At 35.4% G+C, this 21,181-nt stretch overlaps 1 protein-coding gene across 3 annotated transcripts in view; it reads left to right on the top strand.

The window, feature by feature from the left end:
- Positions 1 to 21,181, top strand: part of LOC117425613 (NEDD4-like E3 ubiquitin-protein ligase WWP2) — a 67,034-nt gene that overhangs the window by 32,444 nt on the left and 13,409 nt on the right. The window contains exons 10-18 of one of the 3 annotated variants that reach the window (XM_058993680.1): positions 98 to 187; positions 3,100 to 3,274; positions 10,515 to 10,569; positions 15,014 to 15,095; positions 15,728 to 15,856; positions 16,840 to 16,918; positions 17,838 to 17,909; positions 18,225 to 18,313; positions 20,154 to 20,313. In XM_058993680.1, coding sequence (XP_058849663.1) covers positions 98 to 187; positions 3,100 to 3,274; positions 10,515 to 10,569; positions 15,014 to 15,095; positions 15,728 to 15,856; positions 16,840 to 16,918; positions 17,838 to 17,909; positions 18,225 to 18,313; positions 20,154 to 20,313 — 931 coding nt within the window. Of the gene's footprint in view, positions 1 to 97; positions 188 to 3,099; positions 3,275 to 10,167; positions 10,263 to 10,514; positions 10,570 to 15,013; positions 15,096 to 15,727; positions 15,857 to 16,839; positions 16,919 to 17,837; positions 17,910 to 18,224; positions 18,314 to 20,153; positions 20,314 to 21,181 lie in introns of those variants that run through there. The other 2 variants (XM_058993682.1, XM_058993683.1) reach the window with 2 other exon arrangements.

Here is a 21,181-nt window from a genome sequence, read left to right as displayed (position 1 = left end):
ATATATATATATTTTTTTTTTTTTTAAAGATAAACTAGAAATTGTATGTCCATAAATTTCAAGTTTTTCATGTATACATTTTTTTCTGTACTTTTAGGTGGGAACAGAGGGTTCTTCCCAATGGAAGAGTATACTATGTTGATCACAACACAAAGACCACCACCTGGGAAAGACCTCTGCCGCCTGGGTAAGTAATGGGTTAAAACAAGCCTCACTATTCCATTGACGAGAGCAGCATTAGAAAATTATCAGATCACAATTAAAAGCCTGCACCTTTACTTAGATGTCAACAGAGGAAAAACTGTCTTCATCACAAGGAAGACATTCAGTAGAAAAGTTATTTTGTAGACACAGAACAAAAAACCTGTATTATCCCTAAAAATTACTTTTCTCTGTTTGAAATGAAACACTGACAAATTATTAGCAGCAGTGATTTCTTCCCTTGAATTAGGTTAATAGTTCCTTCTCTTTAACCACTGGAGGTTTATCATAGAAAACTATTTTAAACTGAAAGTACCATCTACAATCAGCTTCCTATAAACATCTCTTCGTATTGTTGAAAACATTTTTATTTAAGAATTCATCAATGTTATCTGAACAGCAGCGGGTATGCATACTGTCTCTGCTTATAGCAATACATTGTCTACTACTATGGTTAAGAAAATCATACATCTAACAGTGCATGCGAGTCCCTTCAGTGTATTAAAAGATTTATGACAGTGATATTTAGATCTGCCACTGTTTTAGATCAATTACTGATCCTGAATTATTGTTAAACTGGCTGAGTACTGGGTAACCTCTGAGTATTGTGTATGTACCTATACACAATCAAAGTGCCCCCGAGAGTAATAACAAGGCACCTCACTACATAGGAATGAATGTCTCTGGTTTGTCACTGAGAAATTAAAAATGTGCGCATGATTGTGAACATTTTGCGTAGGTTGGGTTACAGCTGTTAACACAAAGTTGTTTTATTTCTGCTTGTTTTAAAATTACTTCTTATCTGGTTTATCTAATATAAATTGGTCTTTAATTTCAGTTCAAGAACATGAAGGCATAAGAGAGAGATTTAAAACATAAATATTAACGTTCAGAATGTATGTATTGTGTTCAAACAAGTAGTCAAAACAAACTTTAGGAATGAGATTGCAGAAAAAATCTCAATGTGAGGACTGTGTTTGGAGGCACCTAGTAGAAAATATGAGCTTTTTTACTAAAAACACATACAAAATTCCCTACATACTTTTTCAGTGTTTGAACTGCATTTAAAATACCTGAACTACAACCCATGGCCTTTTATAGACAATGTTTTTTTGGCACAGTGAACGACTCTTGGATAGGCACACAGATTTGTGTCTGCCTATAACATGGATTGCTAAGCATGTAGACAAACTTCTTAAAAGAAAAATGCATTTGTTTATGGTCATTCTCCAATTGTGCATTGATATTTCTTTCAATCAGTGTTTACACATGCTTTGCATGAAATTTATGCTTTCCTTTTGTTAAGACACACACAATGTATAGTTGTAATGTATATAATAGGTGACGGAATGAATACAAATAGAAAAGGGGCCATGAAGTATGTTAAAAAGCTCTTGAGGAAAATGATCTACATTTAATGTCATTTAAATCTTCATATGTCACCCTCAGGTACATTTTAATAAGGATTCACAAAAACAGGAAATGACTAATCTTCAAGAAGTTTTATTTTAAAAACAGAATGGTAGAAAAGCTCTTTCAAAATGCATGTATCACCTGAATTGCCTTTTTTTTCCATTACTCCGGTCCATTTAGGGCAGTATAACAAATTAAAGGCCTTTTTAAAACGTTTATTGAGGTCAAGAGGATGTATTTTGTCCTATGAGCTCTAAACTAGAGTCAGTGCACTTTTGATATTGTCTTTAAAATGCTTCTACTGTCCTAGACTACTGAAGGGTGTAGCATATTGACAAAATGGAAAGGCACTTCATTTAATAGCCTAAACAATTTTCAAATTTTTTAATCCTATTTTACAAAACATTGTTAATTGTGTGAAATTATACATAGAAAAAATATTATCGGACAAAAATAACTTTAAAATGTTCCATGATACGTAAGCACGAAGAGTAACAAGTTAGAAAAGTAACTCCCTTCTCTCTCTAAAACGAAATATTCACATTTTCCAGTTGATCATGGTCTGCTTTTGTGTTCCTTATAAAAAATAAAAATGTGCATGAAAAATAAAGTAGACATGGCACGTAATAAAAAACTTTTTTTTGTACAGAGAATATAATTGTTTATTTACTTTGTTTAACACTAGTAAGCTATGGCTTAGCATTTTTATAAGTTCACAGGAAACGTGTGTGTGTTAAATATCCTTAAATGTATTTCTATTAGAGCTTTGTATCAAATTCAAGCTGATGTGGTTTAGTCTAGGCCTGTACGCTTGGAAATGCTATACCCAGTATATTAAGTTTTAAGAGTTCATTTGTTTGTTAGTTGGAAACAGTTTTATATGTATGAATTACTCCCAGATTTTAAGTAGATTTCTGGACCTTTAAGACATACAGGAGGAGTAATAAAATGCATTGTGCCAGTAAGGAAAAGTTTAATTGTATTAACTTTGCAACCATTTTGTGAGCATTATATTTTAATGTTAATGTGACGCTGCAAAGAGAATTCTATACATCATTTATTAGATATTGTGCACCAAAAAGGCATAGTTAGTCTTTTTAACATTCAATGAGTTCCTTTGTTTTATTCCTGTTGCTGTTAAAGACAGACTTCCTGAGTCAGGAAATCAGCTGGACTACTTTAAAAATGTTCTGGCTCAAGCAAATCGTTTTGGTAGCCATGTATTACTTGAAGTTTTGAACAGTGGGCAAATATTAGAGACACAAACACACAAAACAGTAAACCCTCCAATCAAAAATAATATTTAATATTCTCAAAATATAATTAACAACTTGAGAAGATTAACTTTTGAGACAAATTACTTTTTTTTCTGTTTTATTCTATGTGAGAAATGTTTTTTTGCAATGTTTTACTTGATCAATTCTGCATGTATACCATTTATGAAAAAAAAAAAAATCTTGCATCATTAAAATCCTTGTTTTAAAGGTGGGAGAAGCGGGTGGATCAGCGTGGCAGGTATTACTATGTGGACCACAACACCAGGACTACCACATGGCAGAGACCCACGGCTGAGACAGTACGCAACTACGAGCAGTGGCAGTCCCAGCGAAACCAGCTGCAGGGAGCCATGCAGCAGTTCAGCCAAAGATTCCTCTACCAGGTAACAAGACGGAGCAGATCTTTATACCAAGACAGATTTTTTTTGTTTGTGGGGGGACGGACTGCCTTTTCAGCCAGTTTGTTCACTATCCAACTAAACACCAAAGAAACGACAAACTGAAAAACTGTACTGCAGTGGGTAGGCAAATACTCATGACAGGGTGTGGAGTAGTTATGAAATTACTGCAAGCCCTGGGTGTTTGTGAAGGACAAGGTTTGTGTTATTGTGCTAATTTAAAAAAAAAAAAAATCCTTCATGGTCATGTGATCACTAACAACTAATGACAGCGCTTAATTTATCCATGACATTTTATAAAAGTAATCACAACAACCACTAAAATAACGTTTGAAAACCACAAAGACCGACTGCTAAGGACACATTTTTAATTTGAGTACTACGTGTCTACAGTGTTTTGTTTTCTTAAATTGGATTCTGGTAGAAACCACTACCATAACACTATCAATAGTTACTGCTTCTAAGTCTGTAATCAACAGCAAAGTCTAGAATGGCCTATTGAGTCAGAACTGTTTGAAACTGCCTTTTTATCAGCCCTCTGTTAGGTGTGATGTCTCTCTCTCTCTCTCTCTCTCTCTCTCTCTCTCTCTCTCTCTCTCTCTCTCTCTCTCTCTCTCTCTCTCTCTCTCTCTCTCTCTCTTATATTATATATAAAGCAATAAGGCACGACAGGTTGTGGGATATACTCTAAAGTCGCAAGGCTTTAATCACCCGGGGTGTGTGGGTATTAGAGTATATCCCACACCCTGACGTGCCTTATTACAGGTGTGGCTCATGCCTTAATTAAGCAAATAACATCGTAGCATGCTTAGGGTCATGTGTAAAAATGCTGGACAGGCCTGGTTGCCTATAATTATGGCTAGCATGGCTGCAAGAGGAGACCTCAGTGACTTTGAAAGAGGGGTGATTGTTGGGGCGCGTTTGGCAGGAGCTTCAGTGACCAAGACAGCTCAACTTGCTGATGTTTCACGAGCAACGGTGTCTAAGGTGATGTCGGCATGGAACTCCGAGGGAAAGACATCATCAGCAAAGGGCAACAGTGGGTGGAAGCGCATACTCCAGGATAGTGATATCCGTGCATTAATTCGAAGTGCAAGGCATAACAGGCAAGCAACTGCAGATCAGTTGACTGCAAATTTCAAATGGGGCGTGAGCAGCCAGTTTCATCAATAACGGTCCGCCGAGAACTCCACAGAGCCGGATACCATAGTGGCCCAACGCCCTATTAAGTGACTTAACATTGGTGTTTCCATTTTTTTGTCCACTACCTGTACCTACCATAAGAATTCTGACTTAGGGGAGGTGACTTTTTATTAGGATATTTTAGGATAGCTTTTATATTTTATGCACTTCACATTACTGGACAATTTTATTTTGATCCCTAAGGTTGGATTATGTGTGATCAGGCGAGCTTGAAGAGGACTTTGTAAACCAGCACAATATTAGTTTAAAACAAAAAATCTGTTCTTGTCTCATAAAATGGAAAATGTAGATTTTATTTTTAGTGCTGTGTTTGTTATGTAGTGGATCTGTACCCCAAAAGAGGGTTTACTTGTATTAAGAAAAATATATACATATATTTCATTATTAGGTTTAAAATGGGGCTGACCATCCTAGACCAAGACCCCTCAGGCTTAATCCAGAAATATCTCAGTAGGGCTGTTCTTTGATCTGTGTAAAACACTATATCCACGGCAGTTGCCCTGATGAATCTTTAGTTTTTTTTTATTTTATTTGCGGAATACTGTAAAGGATGATCCATAATTATTTCCTGGTATTAAAATCATTTATAAAACGATTTACTAAGCTTTTAACAGTTAAAATTTTGCAACACTTTTTAAAATGGAACAGCTACTTTAATTATAAATAGAAGAGAATATATATTTTTAATTAAGAATAATAATAATAATAATAATAATAATAATAATAATAATAATAATAATAATAATAGGATTGGTAACAAAAATATTAGAAAATGTTTAAGAACAAAAGATCAAAGTAGCTAGTAAATGCAAAAAAGAAAAATCTCTGGCAGAGTGCAGACTGTCAAATTGAGTAAAGTAACTCAGTATTTTTCCATTCTAAACAGTAATAAACCATACAAATGATGTAGTCTGTTGTGATCTAACCCCAACTAAATTTAGTAAACAAATTAAGTGATGTGTTTTAGGACAAAAAAAGAAATTCAACAACAACTCACAAATAAAATGTTTGTATTTTGATAATAACTGTTTAAATGCAATTTAAACCACTAAAATAAAACAGGTTGGTTTTTATTCACTTTGTAGTACAGTAGGTGGTAGTGGTCAGCGTAAACATGTCTCTATATAATAACTGTTATTTCAATACCCCATATGATACCTGGGGGAAGGTCAATTAGGCTTTATATAGACTGTTTCCTCATTAGGTCTTCTCATTTAGCCTTATCCAAGAAGTACAATACAGGAAACCCAAATATCAAAGAAATACTTCGACGGGAGCTAAAAAGTTGACTTTCAGTGTGTTTTATGGGTTCTTGTTCAACACCTACATTGGAACAGTGGTAAAAACAGAGCTGGCCACCTTTCTATCTATAAATAACAGAGATTCTGTTTTCATGGATTTTGTGTGAATCTATCTACAGCATCAGTTAGTGTTGAATTGGGCCATCTGAGTACTGCTACTGCCCACAGAGCACATCACTTTTATACTGCCTGGGCTGCATTGGTTTTCATCCATGATGGTCACTCTATTGCAGTAGCTTTTGTACCTCAACTCCCAAGGGCCAAGGCTGAAAACATTGCCACTATTAAAAAATAAATAAACAGCCCGAAGACCCACTTGTTGTTGGCTTCTTTTCCTTTTAAATCATCAGAATGGTTTTGTTTGGTGCGTCTGTCTGATCATGTAAAGCAATGCCGTCATTGTGCGTTAGATTTAATTTCTGTGGTGAATTTATCACAGGAACTTCATGGGATCACAAAAGTAGAACAGTATTTTATACCAAATATTTTGAATAAGTAAATAACAAAGTTGTCATTTTGTAATACATTTGTATGATACCTCCCAATGTTGTTGGATGTCATGAATGTTTATATTGATAAACCAAAGCTCAAGGCTTTTGAATTTCTTCAGATCAAACCTCAACTTTTTAATTTAAGTGTTAATTTACTGTATTCCGATTATGATCCCACCTCAGTTTGTACAAGATAATGGCAGCTCTTCAGGAAAAATGTCACAGCAAGGTATTGGGGATAAATTGGAGTGCATCAGGTGCCAAACATATTGTCTTGGTTTTCCATAACTCTTCCCAGTGCTGCTTAGAATGTAATTTCCATCTTCAAATGTATTCTAACCTAATAATAATAATAATAACATTGCATGTAATGTCATCAGTGTACAGCACAGACTTCTTTATATAATGGGACACCAGACTTGACTTTTACTGTGTTCTCATAAAGTTTAAATTACTTTTCAGTTTATTTTTATGTTCTACATCAAAATGTTGCCGGTGCTGGTTTATAGGCATTAAAAAGGACAGAAGTTATTTTGTTCTGCTACAGTCATTTATCTTTTACGTATTGGTGTTCGGAAAGAAAATGGCATCTTAAGATGGGTGTCGAGTTATCAAGTTGTTTTTTTTCTGTATTTATGATGGAAAAGAACAACTTGCGTTAGGAAACACATTTGAATGTAAACATGCATTTGTGTGTGCAAAGTAATTAAAACATAACATTATTGAATTTAGAGGGCAGACAATATGTCACCTTTCACACTTTTAAAAAGAAAAAACTTAAAATGATGATCATTGGTATGGTTAACTTGCTGTATAGTAATTTACACACACGCAATTTAATATTACACCACTAAATTGTCACCATGAGCATGAGACGTATGTATGACTGTCTATCTTATTCAAATGGACAAAAAGTTTTAAATATAAGCATTATATGAAAACATAAAACAAAGACCAGACAAAAAACATTTTTGTATGGTACAAATTACAATCAGTATTCTGAACAGATCACTAATCTGAACTGGTTCAGGATCCCACTGGTTCAGGTAGTTGGTTGATAACTAACACTAAAGTATGACTCATATCTGATAAACAGCATCAGCCACGTGTATAAGAAATGGAGATGCAAATGTTTAATACAAATAGAATTTGTATCCTGTGTTGCTAAATGGGTTGCTGTTACAACTCCCCAGGTAACAGCTAACTTGCTCAGCTTTAATCTGTATGAATATTTATGTCGATATGGGTATAAGGAGCCCAGAAAGATAACAAAATAAATAATCATTTTAAGAAAGGAAATGTTAAGGATGTTGTATGATTATCAGTTTCTGGGGATGGAAAGCATACTTATCTGTGATCCAAGTTATTTTTTAAGTAGTCTCCATATGATCAGAGTTTTAATAAAAAAAGATTAGTCTGCACCCTCGTCACCCTTCGTACAGTAAATAAAATCAGCACTTTTTTTTTCTTTGTTTTCCTTTAAAATCAGCCTTTTAGCTTTAGGTCAGGAGTCTTTTTTTCTAATTTAATATGTAGTGCAGAATAACACTGCGTGAGAAATTAGCTTCTTACACCACTTGCAGCAGAAGAAATGTCACACTTTACTTCTAAATTCCTTGGGGTTTAAAAAGAGCACAGCTGAATTCTTGCCTTTCAGCATCCTATGGGAAAACCTTTTTATTTAATTGTCAACACTTTGTTAGTGTTTTAAAGCATCTAATTAGCCTACTCTTGTGTAAAATATATATATTGAAGACTCATAAGTTGTTTATATGTGCGTGCAAGATATAGAGAATATTTCCAGTATATTACAAATATAGATCTTTTGTGGCGTCAATGCCCTAGACAGACAGCCTCCATACACCGCCTGCTCAATATTTTGTGTCTAAGCCTGTTTCATCACTACTGTACAAGGTTTTCTAGCTACTGTATATGATATCCGGACAAACTGAGAAAGAACCTCCAAGTACCCCAAGAAAATGATATTATATATAACGTGCTGAGGAAGGTCCTTAGCAAGTTTTGTCTCTGGATAAGCAGTTCTCTAGATATGTGATTTATGCAAACTCATGTTTGACATACAGAATGCACTGTGCCTCCACTGTGTCTCCTGTCGGGGATTTGTATGTATAATAATAAAAACCCCTTGAAATGTATTTAGGAAGGATATGCCACTAATACTTCCTATTTTAATTAAAACATATTTAAAAAATCTCAACAAATTGTTGACAGCTGTTGATTAATCTGTAGGGTGCACTGGCACCTAAAACTGTAAATAACATTCTTGATGGCCATAAGAACATTAAAACCGTGTTTAAAAAATGTTTTGGGAACAGTATTCCAAAATTACATTAGTTCTAATTTATTTTCCCCCCACAAATAAACATGAGGTCATTAGCAGTTGGTGGCTTTGCGAAATCAATCAAATTGCTGAATTGGTTAAATAAACCTCAGCTATATAAATGTTAAGCACTAGTGCATAGTTGACCCAGTTTATCATTGAAAATTGCTTGTACCCAACATTTCAGTGACATCATACTGTGTTGTTCTTGGATGGGTTGTCTCTTCTTAAAAACATATGTCAATATTTATGTTGGGTTGGCCATTAAGGTTTTAATTAGTCAAGTACTCCAGCCGCTGACAGGTTTCTTATTGTGGCTTCTACCCTTCATTGTGATACAATTTGTGGAGTCTTTAATCAGCATGTTTGGCTCCACTGCTGTGCACGCCCTCCAGTCACTTTCGCTCTGTGGTGGATCCGTTAATAAAAAAAAGAAAATGTGGCTAGAGGAGCAATGGATGATGTCATACAAATGTCTTAACTTTGGTTTTACCTTTTTTAGTTACAGAATACATATGAAGATATTTATTTTCATATGACAGGTACATGATAGCATCTGGAATGAGCTGCATTACATTTAAGGTCTCTTTCCCTTTATATTCTTTCTCTTTTATTTATGGGTATACCAAAACGCCCTCGACCATTGGTGATGATGAACTTAAAAGGCAGTATGACAAAACAGATTTTCATTGAATCTAATAATTCAATTAGAAGTAATGTGCTGTTGTATATTGAAGAAAATAAGCTTTAGACCACTGTATAAGACAAAGTTGACGTGGTCAGTCAGCGGATTTCAGATACCGTGCTTTTGAGCTATTGTTTTCAATTTTTGGACAGAGTGTGATTTTCGGAGGTTTCACTGCAATTAATTAAAGCCTTTCAAAGCTACTACTGTATATCTGTATGTCTTTTCTTTATTGTGTGAGATAAAGTAAAGAAACCGTTTGGGACTGAAAAGTTACTGGACTGAATATTCATATATCCCTTTCCTTGAGAGGCTTCTGTTTTTTAAGCAGCCTGCATAGGACTGGCTGTGTAAACATTTAGGAATTAGTCATGAAGTTGGTCATGCCCCCCCCCCCCCCCCAAAAAAACTTGCAAAAAATAAATATATTATTTTAGACTTTACTTAGTTCAGGCAGGGTAAAAGCAGAACCACATGTACACTGACGCTGACTTCCACAGCTCTCTGAATAAAGGTGCTTTTGTCAGGATGAATAAAAACATTCATAGAGGAGGGGGGCAGGGAGGGGGAGATGGGTGTGTGTGTGTGTGTGTGTGGGGAGGGGGTTAGCCGTCTGTCTGGGACCCGGCATGAATGTTCCCTCAGTTTGAATGTACATAGCACACTACTGCTTACTTTAACAGCACATTCAGAAAGTAGAGATTTTTCTTTATTGGGGGGGTGGTGGGATGTGGGATGTGGGATGTGGGGAAGGGGGTTAGTTTGCAGCCAGGAAGCCTGGGCGTGCCTTGTGCTTGAGGGAATGATTTCATTGGAAAGGGCTGTGTGTGTGTGTGTGTGTGTGCTATTTTTTTTTTTTTAAATGTAATGTGTAGGTTTTGGAGAGAGTTTGAGACGCTGCTTTAGTGTAATAGCATTCACTCGAGCCAACAGTTGGAGTGCAGACGCATAGGTATAGTCTGGGGTCTTTTTTTTTTTTTTGTAATCCATTGCATTACCTTTTCTTTTCAGTAGTCATGCCTTTTTTCTATTATTGTGGTGTCAAAATTTTCAGAAACGCATAGCCATGAGATCAAACAACTGAAAGAATTTCTCGAGTGCCGATGATTTTTGCAGATAAAGTGAGAAGGAGAAGTGGAAGAAGATGCTTTGTGAATTGAGAGAAAAGTGTATAACTCTGGATATTTTGTTTTCTTTCTCCTAGTCCTCTGGTGTCACAACCGACAATGATCCACTCGGCCCCCAACCTCCAGGCTGGGGTAAGTAAGAATCACCTTTGCCTCTGCCAGGCAGCTGCTTTTGGGAAGGGAAGGGGGGTGATGACCTGATTTGGAACCATAATATATTTTTAAGTTGTATATGTTTGACTTGTAGTTGTTGATGTATTATGAAATTATTACTAGTTATTGGCCATAAATAAGTATATATAGAACATCTCCAATGTGTTTTATATATTATATATTACCATGGTGCCTACGTTTGAGGAGCTACATCCATTTTTCTTTTCTTTTTCCTTTCACAACTTGCAGGCTTTTACTTAAATTGACAGTGTCTCTGTAAGGACAAGTGTTTTTTTTTATATATATATTTATATAAATTCAATTTTTTTTTTATCATTTATTATACCATCTACAGAATTAGCAATTCTGTAATTTTAACCCAACTTTACTTTATAATAATTCATTGGAACTTTCCTTGCACATTTTCTTAGAATTCAAGGCTAATGTGCAGTTATTTAAAGATTACTGTATCAGTATTTTTGAGAAGCTACACAAACTGTTTTATAATTTAAAACATATTTATATTATTTCCTGTTTTATTTTCCTTTTAAAACTGTATTTTCTTCCAAAGAAAAAAAGAAAAAGAAACTGGGTTCATAATTTTATAGTAAAGTTTTTTTTAGAGGATGAAAACGAACTTGGTATGGCTACTAAAATTCTAAACATTTTTGTATTAGTTTGTTTTTTATTTTGTTTAAACTAATTTCTACTTCACACTTTGCAAGGACTGAAAAAGCTTTATACTCCATCTTGACAGTAAATATTGGTTGAATCATTGACGTTATGCTTGTACTGAATTTGAAACATATTTTAAATATCTGCTTTTTATTCCTGTATGTTGGATTGGATATTTCATCCAATTAAATTCATGCAAGTAGAGACCAAATAGGTAGCATTTGGTCCTTAGCGGACTTCAATCAACATCCAAATCCACTGCGCCATTTAGCTAAATTTGGCACAATTGGCAATACCTGTAAGTTTCAAAATAAAAATAAATCTGACAGATCCCATGGATGTTTGTGGGTCTTACTCTGATTTAAAAAAAAACAAAAAAACAGCCCTGTTCACGAAACCATAGAATTCTTACTTAAAGCAGAATGTAATCTATTCACCTGACCACAAAAACGATAATATTTGGAAGAAATGACTTTCAAGAGTAAAAATGAATAGTTTAATACATTGCTCAGCCAGTTGTTGAAATTAAATCACACAAAATGATACCACTTTGCTGGACCTTTGTGTGGTTTCACCTTTGCACTTCTTTTCCTTCAGCATATGACATGACTTCCGTTTAGAGCAAACAAATTATAATCTTTCTGCAAATGTTCTGAAGCTGTTGAACTGTGTTGAAGTGTAAGCCGCTTTCCCCCTTCTGGATTTGATTTATTTTCAATAAGATTGTGGTATTACAAAGCTCTGGTATGTAATGGGATAATTCTTTTACTATTTTTGTGTTTGGTAAAGGGATGACTTCATAATAACCCATTTCAGTGGGCCAGGCGATTTCAGCATGCAATTTGAGAGCTACTGTTTGCAGTGTGCATATGTCCTAATGAGTACAATATGCTTGACAAAGCATTTATGGCAGCACATTTAAAAAAAAAAAAAATTGTAAAAGAAGCATTTGCTGAAGTCGGCAGACAAGGATTTGATAACCATATAATATAAGCTTGTTTTCACTAAAGGTAATTCAAAGCCATTTAAGTTTAATAGCTGTTGCAATTGGGTAGATAAGTTGTTTCAATAAATTGTGAGCTATCCTGAGACTGGTAAAGGTACTCTTGCCTTAAGGAAAAGTGTAACCAAGTGTTTTCCTTCTTTTGGGGGGAGATTTCCTAACAAGGAATTAAAACAAAACAAAAAAGCAGCAGTACAGTTAATTGATATTTAGGCCAGGGAGCTTCCTCAGAAATGTGTCCACAGTGCAGGAAACTGATTTGAAATAAACAACACGGAAAAAATCGGAACAGCAGCCAGTAAAGTTTGAAACCGTTTGTTTGTTTGATTCCCTCTCTCTGTCTTCCAGTAGAATAAGAACTCAGTTTATCGTGAGGTGTGATAGAAATATTTGTGTTTATGAAAGGTAACATCATGGTCCTTATGAATCAGGTTTCTTAATATTGTATCAACCATGATGCTGAAATGAAGCTACTACAGTAAACTTTTGTATACCTCTATGCACTCAGATTAAGGTGATGATTGTGTCCTTTGGACCAAACTTTTTTTTTTTTTGTAGTAGTAGTAGTAGTGCACTGGGGTTTGAGAAGAGCAATAAAATAAATAAATAAATAAACATAACAAGTGCTCTGGCTTTTGGATGGATCGTTATTGCTGTGTTACCTGTTGGACAATGTGGCCAATAATCCTTACACTATCAGTGCACTAGAGCAGACATTTTGAAAAGAGCTTTGAAACTGATTTTAAAGTTATAAGTGTAAAAAGTTGTCAGGATGTGTACAATGAAAAGAAAAGTTGCAGGTACGTTATTTAAACAGTTGTAGCAACACGTAGGGACGGGTAACGCTAAATTTTTTGGAACCCCGCTACTTGCTCTTTAAATAATAAAATTGAATACTATAAAATGCTAGTAAAATAGCTCCATTTAATTTTTATGAATATAATATATATATTTAATTTTTTTTAAATGTATTTTATTATTATTTATTTAGTTATTTTTTTAATAAAATTACCGGTATAAACTAAAATCCATATATCTGGTATGTAAAGGCCATTGACCTATTCAAGTACCAGAATACCTTTATAATGAAGGTTTTAATAAGGAATTAAAAAAAAAAAAAGTGCCCAGTACCACTGGAGCAAAGCATTCATTCTTAGATTTTGATAGTTTGTTTGTTTATTTATCCATGTATCATCTTGACATACAATGGTAAAATGTAAAATAATGCTAACTAAAATAAAATCTTCCTTGAAAAACTAACTTTTTACCCCTGTCGATAAAGTGTGACACAATATATATATATATATATATATATATATATATATATATATATATATATATATATATATATATATATATATATATATAGGAGACTGTGTGGTCCAGTGGTTAAAGAAACAGGCTTGTAACCAGGAGGTCCCCGGTTCAAATCCTAGCTCAGCCACTGACTCATTGTATGACCCTGAGTCACTTAACCTCCTTGTGCTCTGTCTTTCAGGTGAAACGTTGTTGTAAGTGACTGCAAGTGATACATAGTTCACACACCCTAGTCTCGTATCTTGTAAAGCGCTTTGTGATGGTGGTCCACTATGAAAGGCGCTATATAAAAATAAATATATGTGTGTGTGTATATATATATATATATATATATATATATATATATATATATATATATATATATATATATATATATTATACAGTATATTATACATTTAGATAGATAGATAGATAGATAACAGCATAATTTCTATTGATGTTTTACTTGCAAATGTAACTTGTTATCCCCTGTGATGGTAATATAGCGGAGGCACACATTACAGTTTTATATCTGGAGAACTGCTTATCCAATTGTTATGACACTCGCTATTGTCATTCCTTATCACTAAGTAACTTGCCAGTCTTGACTTTTGTGTGCTTTTTAATTTCCTATATATAGCTAGCCTTTGACGCCACAGAGCTGAGAACTGCATAGAAGCAGCCTTATGGCTTTAATAAAAAGCACAATACTTCTAGTAGAGCTACTACTAATTAATGTGGTATGCCTTTTCATCTTTCATTGGTGCTGACCCTAACTCCTAGGGTATCTTTATTCTCAGTAGTTGGTCAAGATTTGCTTACGTCAGTGAACTTCCGCGGGAGTTCTTTTACCAAAATACAGTTATGTGCAAAAAACATTATAATATTGGTTATTTCCTTTATTTTAGCGTTTCTGTAGCCTTCCTTGATATTATAAGAATGTGCTTGTATAGAGATGGTTTCTAAACATCCTTTGCTGTGTGCTCTCATCCAGTAATATTTGTACATTTTGGCTCTTCTTTATGAAATTCCGTTATCTTTAATAATTGGGGGTTAGTAAGTGTAGTTATGCCCTACTTTTGAATTGATTTATTAGTCTGGACCAAAAGTAGCAGCATTTCAGTCTTCATTAGTTATGAAGATTCAAGATTTTTTTTCAACACAAGCTTAGGGCTGTCTTAGTTACTGCATGCCGCTGTTTCCATTTAACTTGACTTATTAGGGTGCAAATTGTGACTGGTTTCATGTGTTTTGTGGCTTTAATGGTATTTCATTTATTATGAAAATATTGTGTAGATATTAGTGGAATAATAAGTGTATTGTATAATCAACCATGCATCTTTAACCTTTTAAAAAGAGTCTGTTTGTAATTATAACCTAATGTAGTATAGTACTGCAGTGTATTCACAACATATGCAAACTAACCATTTGCTTTTATTTTTTTTCCAGAAAAACGTCAAGATAATGGACGGGTGTACTTTGTTAACCACAATACGCGCACCACACAGTGGGAGGATCCCAGAACCCAAGGGTAAGAACTACACAATTACAAACACGTCCTTTTTGTGGGGTTGAGCTAACTACAATGTTTACATAAAACTAAGTAAATACAGCACACGCATATGGTAAACATATTCATATACATATACATGCTATTATTTGGTGGATCTGAACTATTTAATGCTGAATAATTGTGTTGTAATTCCAGTGTCCAAATGTATTTATTGAGCAGTACAATACGTGCAAAAATCCAAGCCCTTTAAAGATGGAGTATATTGTTTACAAACCATCCATCTGTCCATTCATCCCTATGAAAATACTGTAACAAATAAAGAAATAAATTAAAAAATAAAGAAAAACACATTAATCAGAAAACCACCTAAAGCAGTGTTTCTGAGAGTAAAGATGTCCAGTCTTGGTTGAGATGTAAATATGCCCCCCCCCCCCATTGAAATGTACTTTGAGCGCTAACCTAGTCTGTCAAAAAACCCAGAGCTTCATTTCACCAGACTCATAATGAAGCCTGGAATGGCTCAAACTGCTGTGCAATGGGAGTCTTGCCTCTGCCCTTGGCATTGTCTCGAGCTTGTCCTGCACAGATGATTGTAACACTTCTGCTGGTCTGCACAAGGACACAGTTTGATACCAGTTCCGTTCTTGCAGGATGATTCAGGAGCCACCCCTCCCCCCGGGCTGGGAGATGAAATACACCAACGAAGGGGTTCGCTATTTTGTCGACCACAACACTCGCACCACCAGCTTTAAAGATCCACGACCTGGATTTGATTCAGGGTAAATATAGGACTTTTTTTAAGTAAATGGTTAAGCAGGAAAATTATACATTTTCCTATACTTTTTTTTTTTTTTTTTTAATTGGTGATTTATCTACAATATCTTTTGTAGTAACATTTTATAGATAGATACACACAGGCAAGATTTTCTCTTTTTACTCAAACAGGACACAGCAAAAATTCTACCAGATATATGTATGTATATGTGTATGTATGTGTGTATATATATGTGTGTGTTATGTATTTTGGGGGGCTGGAACACTGTCAACTAAATAAAATGTTTTTGGTAGATCCGGAAAACAAATTCTAGTTATTTTTAAAGTTTGTGGGATGTTAAACGGCTCTGTTTGAAACAAGACGGGTTGAAGATAGTCGAGAGGCAGGTAGCCAAGTGGCTTATTAGTGGCCCCCTCCCCACCCACACTTCACTGCCTGGGCACATGTTGAGAAAATATGGCCCTCTACATGAGCCCAAATTATTTCGAAAACAGAACAGGATTGGTGGACTCTATCCAAAAACAAAAGACATTTCAGTGGAGTTGTGTCTAGTTTAATGAAGAAAAAAAATTCAGACAAGGTTTAGAAATGAATCCTAGCCCTCATACTGTTATAAGCCACGTGTGAGGTGGGAATTATTTGTGGTCTGTTGGTAAAAATGAGCAATCCAGCCAAGATGATAATAAAACAAACTGTGTCTCTATGTATACAGTGGAACTGTTCTTTTTGCAGTGAACATACCCCACAGTGTTGCAGTTTGTAACCGTCCTCTCGTGCCACGCATTCCTGCTTTAACAAACCTACCACTGTTCGTTTATGGAAATAGAGTGACTGTAAGAGGCATTGCCATATGAGTGAATGGCAGGTCTTTCACATAAATACATATGACATACCTGTTTTGAGTAGAAACAATTGAGCCACAACCATTAATAAGGCACAAGAATTAAGAAGTATAATATACAGTTTTCTTCTTGTTTTCATGTTAAGTTCAAAACAAGGTGGGTCCCCAGGACTGTATGATCGGAGTTTCAGGTGGAAGTATCACCAGTTCCGGTTTCTGTGTCATGTAAGTACAGTTCATTAAGAAAGCAGCAGTGTAAATGAGGATTGAAGTAACTAAACAATCTAGTATAACCTGCAGGTCTTCTGTAAAAAAAAGTTATTGTATAGTCTTTAGTTTTATCTATCTATCCATCTATATTTGTTTTATTTTTCTTATGCTGTTTTTCCTCATGGAAACCCAGCCTCACAATTGCTAGCCTGGGGTTTATGAGATCTCACAGATACCATTGAGGGGTTTTGTATGACATCAGAGCTAGGATAAGCACTGGGTGAGGAAGAATGGCGGCCATTCTTATCTCCAAACCTTGTGGTTTGGCTTTCCAAAGAAAGTAACAGCTTGCATCTGGTATACATCTCAAAATTACTTCATCCAGTTTATCTGATGAAGACAGAGGTGACTGTTTGTCGTTCTGCATTCAAAGTTTATAATTACGTGAATTTTATTTAAACAAAAAAAAAGAATTCAGAAACATCTTTGTGTGAAATCTTAGAGAATTATTGTATTTATTTTTTAGCATTCACAGTTTCCCCCTTCACACTCCACTCTGTGAGACATGCAGCGCGACTCCAAACAGCCAGTCTGTCCTTAGGCTGAGCAGAGTCTCAGCATACTGTATTTATAACTAGATAGAGATGTGTTTTGGATCTTCACTCTGCAACACAATAGTTACACAGTTAGTATAGACAGATAGATGAACATAATAAAAAAGGCAATTAGGTACTGTACAAAATGCATTATTTAAGAGCTACATGTCAAGCTTTTCAAATATGCAATGTCTTTGAAAGGGTTCCCAATGAAATCTTTTACATTCTTGGATGCTTTTGTACCCTGTACTGTACTTCTTTAGAACATCCATTAAGAGCTCTTAAAATAATAAAGTATTTGTAGACTTACTGAGTTGTCGTTCTTGTTTTTGTTCCAGTCTAATGCACTCCCAAGCCATGTGAAAATCAGCGTCTCCAGGCAGACTTTATTTGAAGATTCCTTCCAGCAGGTAAAGTAACCTGGGCAGCATATGCTGGCTATGGGCTGGGCAGCGGCAGGTGTTAAGTCAGTAAATACATCCACCTAGTGACGTTGGGCCACAGAAACCATGGTTTTCTTATTAAATCCATTCCCCCTGGTTTCTGGTTAAAGCCTAATCATTTTAACACAGCTGTTGCAAACCAATAATCTGTTTTAGTTATTTTGGTTATTTTTGAACATAGGATTAACATATGTTAGTCTCAGTGTGAATTTCCTAGTGATTTCCAAGTGAGTGTTTGTTTAAGCATACTCTTTAAGTATTTGTATTGTTTATCATTTCTAGATCATGAATATGAAAGCATATGACCTGCGTCGCAGGTTGTATATAATAATGCGTGGAGAAGAGGGGCTGGATTATGGAGGCATTGCAAGGTAAGCACATACTGTATACCAACAATCTAGTGGCTTGCATGAGGTACATCGGTTTGTAACAGTTCTGATGTACATGGACGAATGAAATATAGCAGCTTTTCTGCCGTTTTTCTAGTGCTAATTATGTTGTGCTCAACAGATTCAGTTTTTTTTAAGTAATATTTAAAAAATGACCTGTGAACTCAAATTCAGAATTTCAATAACTGGTTAAAAAGGACAGATTTTTATCTTCAGAATTTAAATTGAAACTGTTGGGTACTACCACCGTTGCAAGCAATTTCTGAGAGGCACATTTTCTAAAATATATATATTTTTTATCTGCAGCATGCAAATAAATAAAAAATGCCTACAACCAAATTGTTTAAATGAGTCAAGGAGCATTGCATTGTGATCACAAATGTTACACCTGTCTTACGGGATTAAAAAAAGTGTTTTTGTTGTCCTGCAATCATCTTTTTTTTTTTTTTTTTTTTAACACTAACATATAATTAAAAATCAACTACATGGTGTCCTAATATGTTATGTTAAGTGTGATCGGTAACAGTTCCCCACTTTCTCTCCACTTGTTGTCAGGGTGTTGGGTTTGTTGTGTACTACATTATACCCCTGCTTGTTTCAATGTTCTTGACCCCTCATGTTGCATTGGGATAGCTTCTCCGTGTTGGGATCCTGTGTTTCTCCCTTACTGGTGCAATCCTGGTTCTGTGGTATTAGGAATCCATCTCGTTCCTCCCTCCCTGTGTGTATATGTGTGTCTTTGTCTCTCTCCGTGTCTTGCCAGTGGTTTTACCCTATGGTAGGTTACGTCATGCTGTTCTACCACAGGGTAGAACCACGGACAGGATGCTGGGGATCTCTCTACGTCCCAGGGATCTGCTCGTTTTCACTGTCAACTGCTATTCTACACATGAGTGTGACAATTCTGGTGAGCTGAGACCCTGGTGTAACATTGACACAAGAATCCCAAAGCTACAGACACAGGAGTGTGCACTAAAGGGCTAAATTATGTGAGAGAGCCTGTCACAGCACCACTACACTACCCCGTTGGACACTGTAGGCAAAAGAGGGCTAAAAATATACTGGGTTTGGCTTTTACTGAGCAAGTACTATTCAGTAATCAAAGAAGAAAATTAGGCGGTGCCTGGCAATTTGCCTTGATTGCCTCATGCTCTGCTTGAAATGCAATCTGTATTTTGAAGATTGTTTTCCAACCTCAGCAAAGCTGGGAAACAGAATATGCTTTGTATTTGATTCATGATCTATCAAAATAAAAAATATGAAAATACATACAGTAGCACCATGAAGTTATAATACTGTACCATATAGAAGTGCTGGTCGATTATGAGTTTGCATTGCAAAATAAGGACTTGAACCAGAAATGTGTTAAGTCCAGTTCTCCTGTATTGGTAAGAGAATGGGGTGGTGCTTTGCTCAGTGCTGAGGAAGCAGCTAGCAATGGTGAGAATGTAATGTGCTACATCGCACACTGACAGCTGAGTTGTGAAAGAAGGCCAAGCCCTGCTCCAGAGCTTTTTCCCTGCCAGCTGTAGCCGCTATAGACAATTCTGAGAAATTAAGTTAATTTATGAAGGAAGAGATTTATTAAATTGTAAAACACCTAAGACCACTTATACCTATTACATGTATGAATTATTCTTTCCTTTACATGTAATTTGTTATTTGAGTTATTTTATTAGATCATTTCATGCATTTGTCCTTTGTAATCCCCCCCCACCTCCAGGTAGAATTGAGATTGTGTGAGTTGTATGTTCTTGCTGTTTATGCAGATTTACTTAGAAGTGTTTTTGTAAACTCTGCTATGTTGCATTCTTTTCCACAGAGAATGGTTCTTCCTGCTGTCCCATGAGGTATTGAACCCCATGTATTGTCTGTTCGAATATGCAGGGAAGAATAACTACTGTCTGCAGATCAATCCTGCCTCCTCCATCAACCCTGACCACTTGTCCTACTTCCGCTTCATAGGCAGATTCATAGCCATGGTAAGGGAGCATTAGTGTAAGGCAATACTTATTCATACGTTTCCTAATACTAACGTGAATTGGCGCATTTTGCATTGAGAAGATAGGAGGGTATTAATATTTTTGGGCACCACAATATACAGGACAGCTTTAATTTGTGATGTTCTCAAATCCTACGGACTGAGAACATCATGTGGGGTTGTTCCAGTGGGATATTGATCTTGGCCATTCTTGATCTTGGCCATTTTTGGCCATTCTTGATATTGATCTTGGCCTCCCCGATTTTATTTTAAACCTGTATTTACAGTCTATACAAACAGCAAAATATGACATACCCACGCTACAAAGTACACTTTAAAAGCACTCATTTGGGTGTTGGAGTATTATAAAAAGAGTATTTCTGAATTAATATTCAAAATGTGATTGTTGCGATTAAACAAAAAAAAAACTTGACAGGTAAACAGCAGCTCATAAAGCTTCTGCTCTAACCATCGTTCACCATAGATTAAAAGTGGGCATCTACTATTATTTAATATTACTGAAAAGCGGCTTAATCAGCCAGTACATACACTTTACTGTTTTGTTCCTTTGGATGATTTATTTAAAATAAATTAATGTGGACATTCAGAGCAGTACAGATGTATTTATAACTTGTTACACTGGTAGCTAAGCAAGATCCCATGGACTGAATTCAGTAGCTGTCAAATCAGAATCCCTTTCACTCCCCTCTCTTTCTCTGGCAAAGAGTATAAGCAGGCCCCCAAACCAAATGCCAATCCACAAAGGACAAAGCACTAACTCACTGCTCCACCCAGTTTCCAAAAGAAACTATATTTAGTTGGGTTTGTAAAAAGTTTCTCATATCCCCTTAAAGTCCTTTTTTTTTTTT

Source organism: Acipenser ruthenus, chromosome 20 (genome assembly GCF_902713425.1).
Source record: "Acipenser ruthenus chromosome 20, fAciRut3.2 maternal haplotype, whole genome shotgun sequence".
NCBI lineage: Eukaryota > Metazoa > Chordata > Actinopteri > Acipenseriformes > Acipenseridae > Acipenser > Acipenser ruthenus.
Note: the sequence above shows the minus strand (reverse complement) of the source record. Positions and strands in the feature narration are given on the sequence as shown.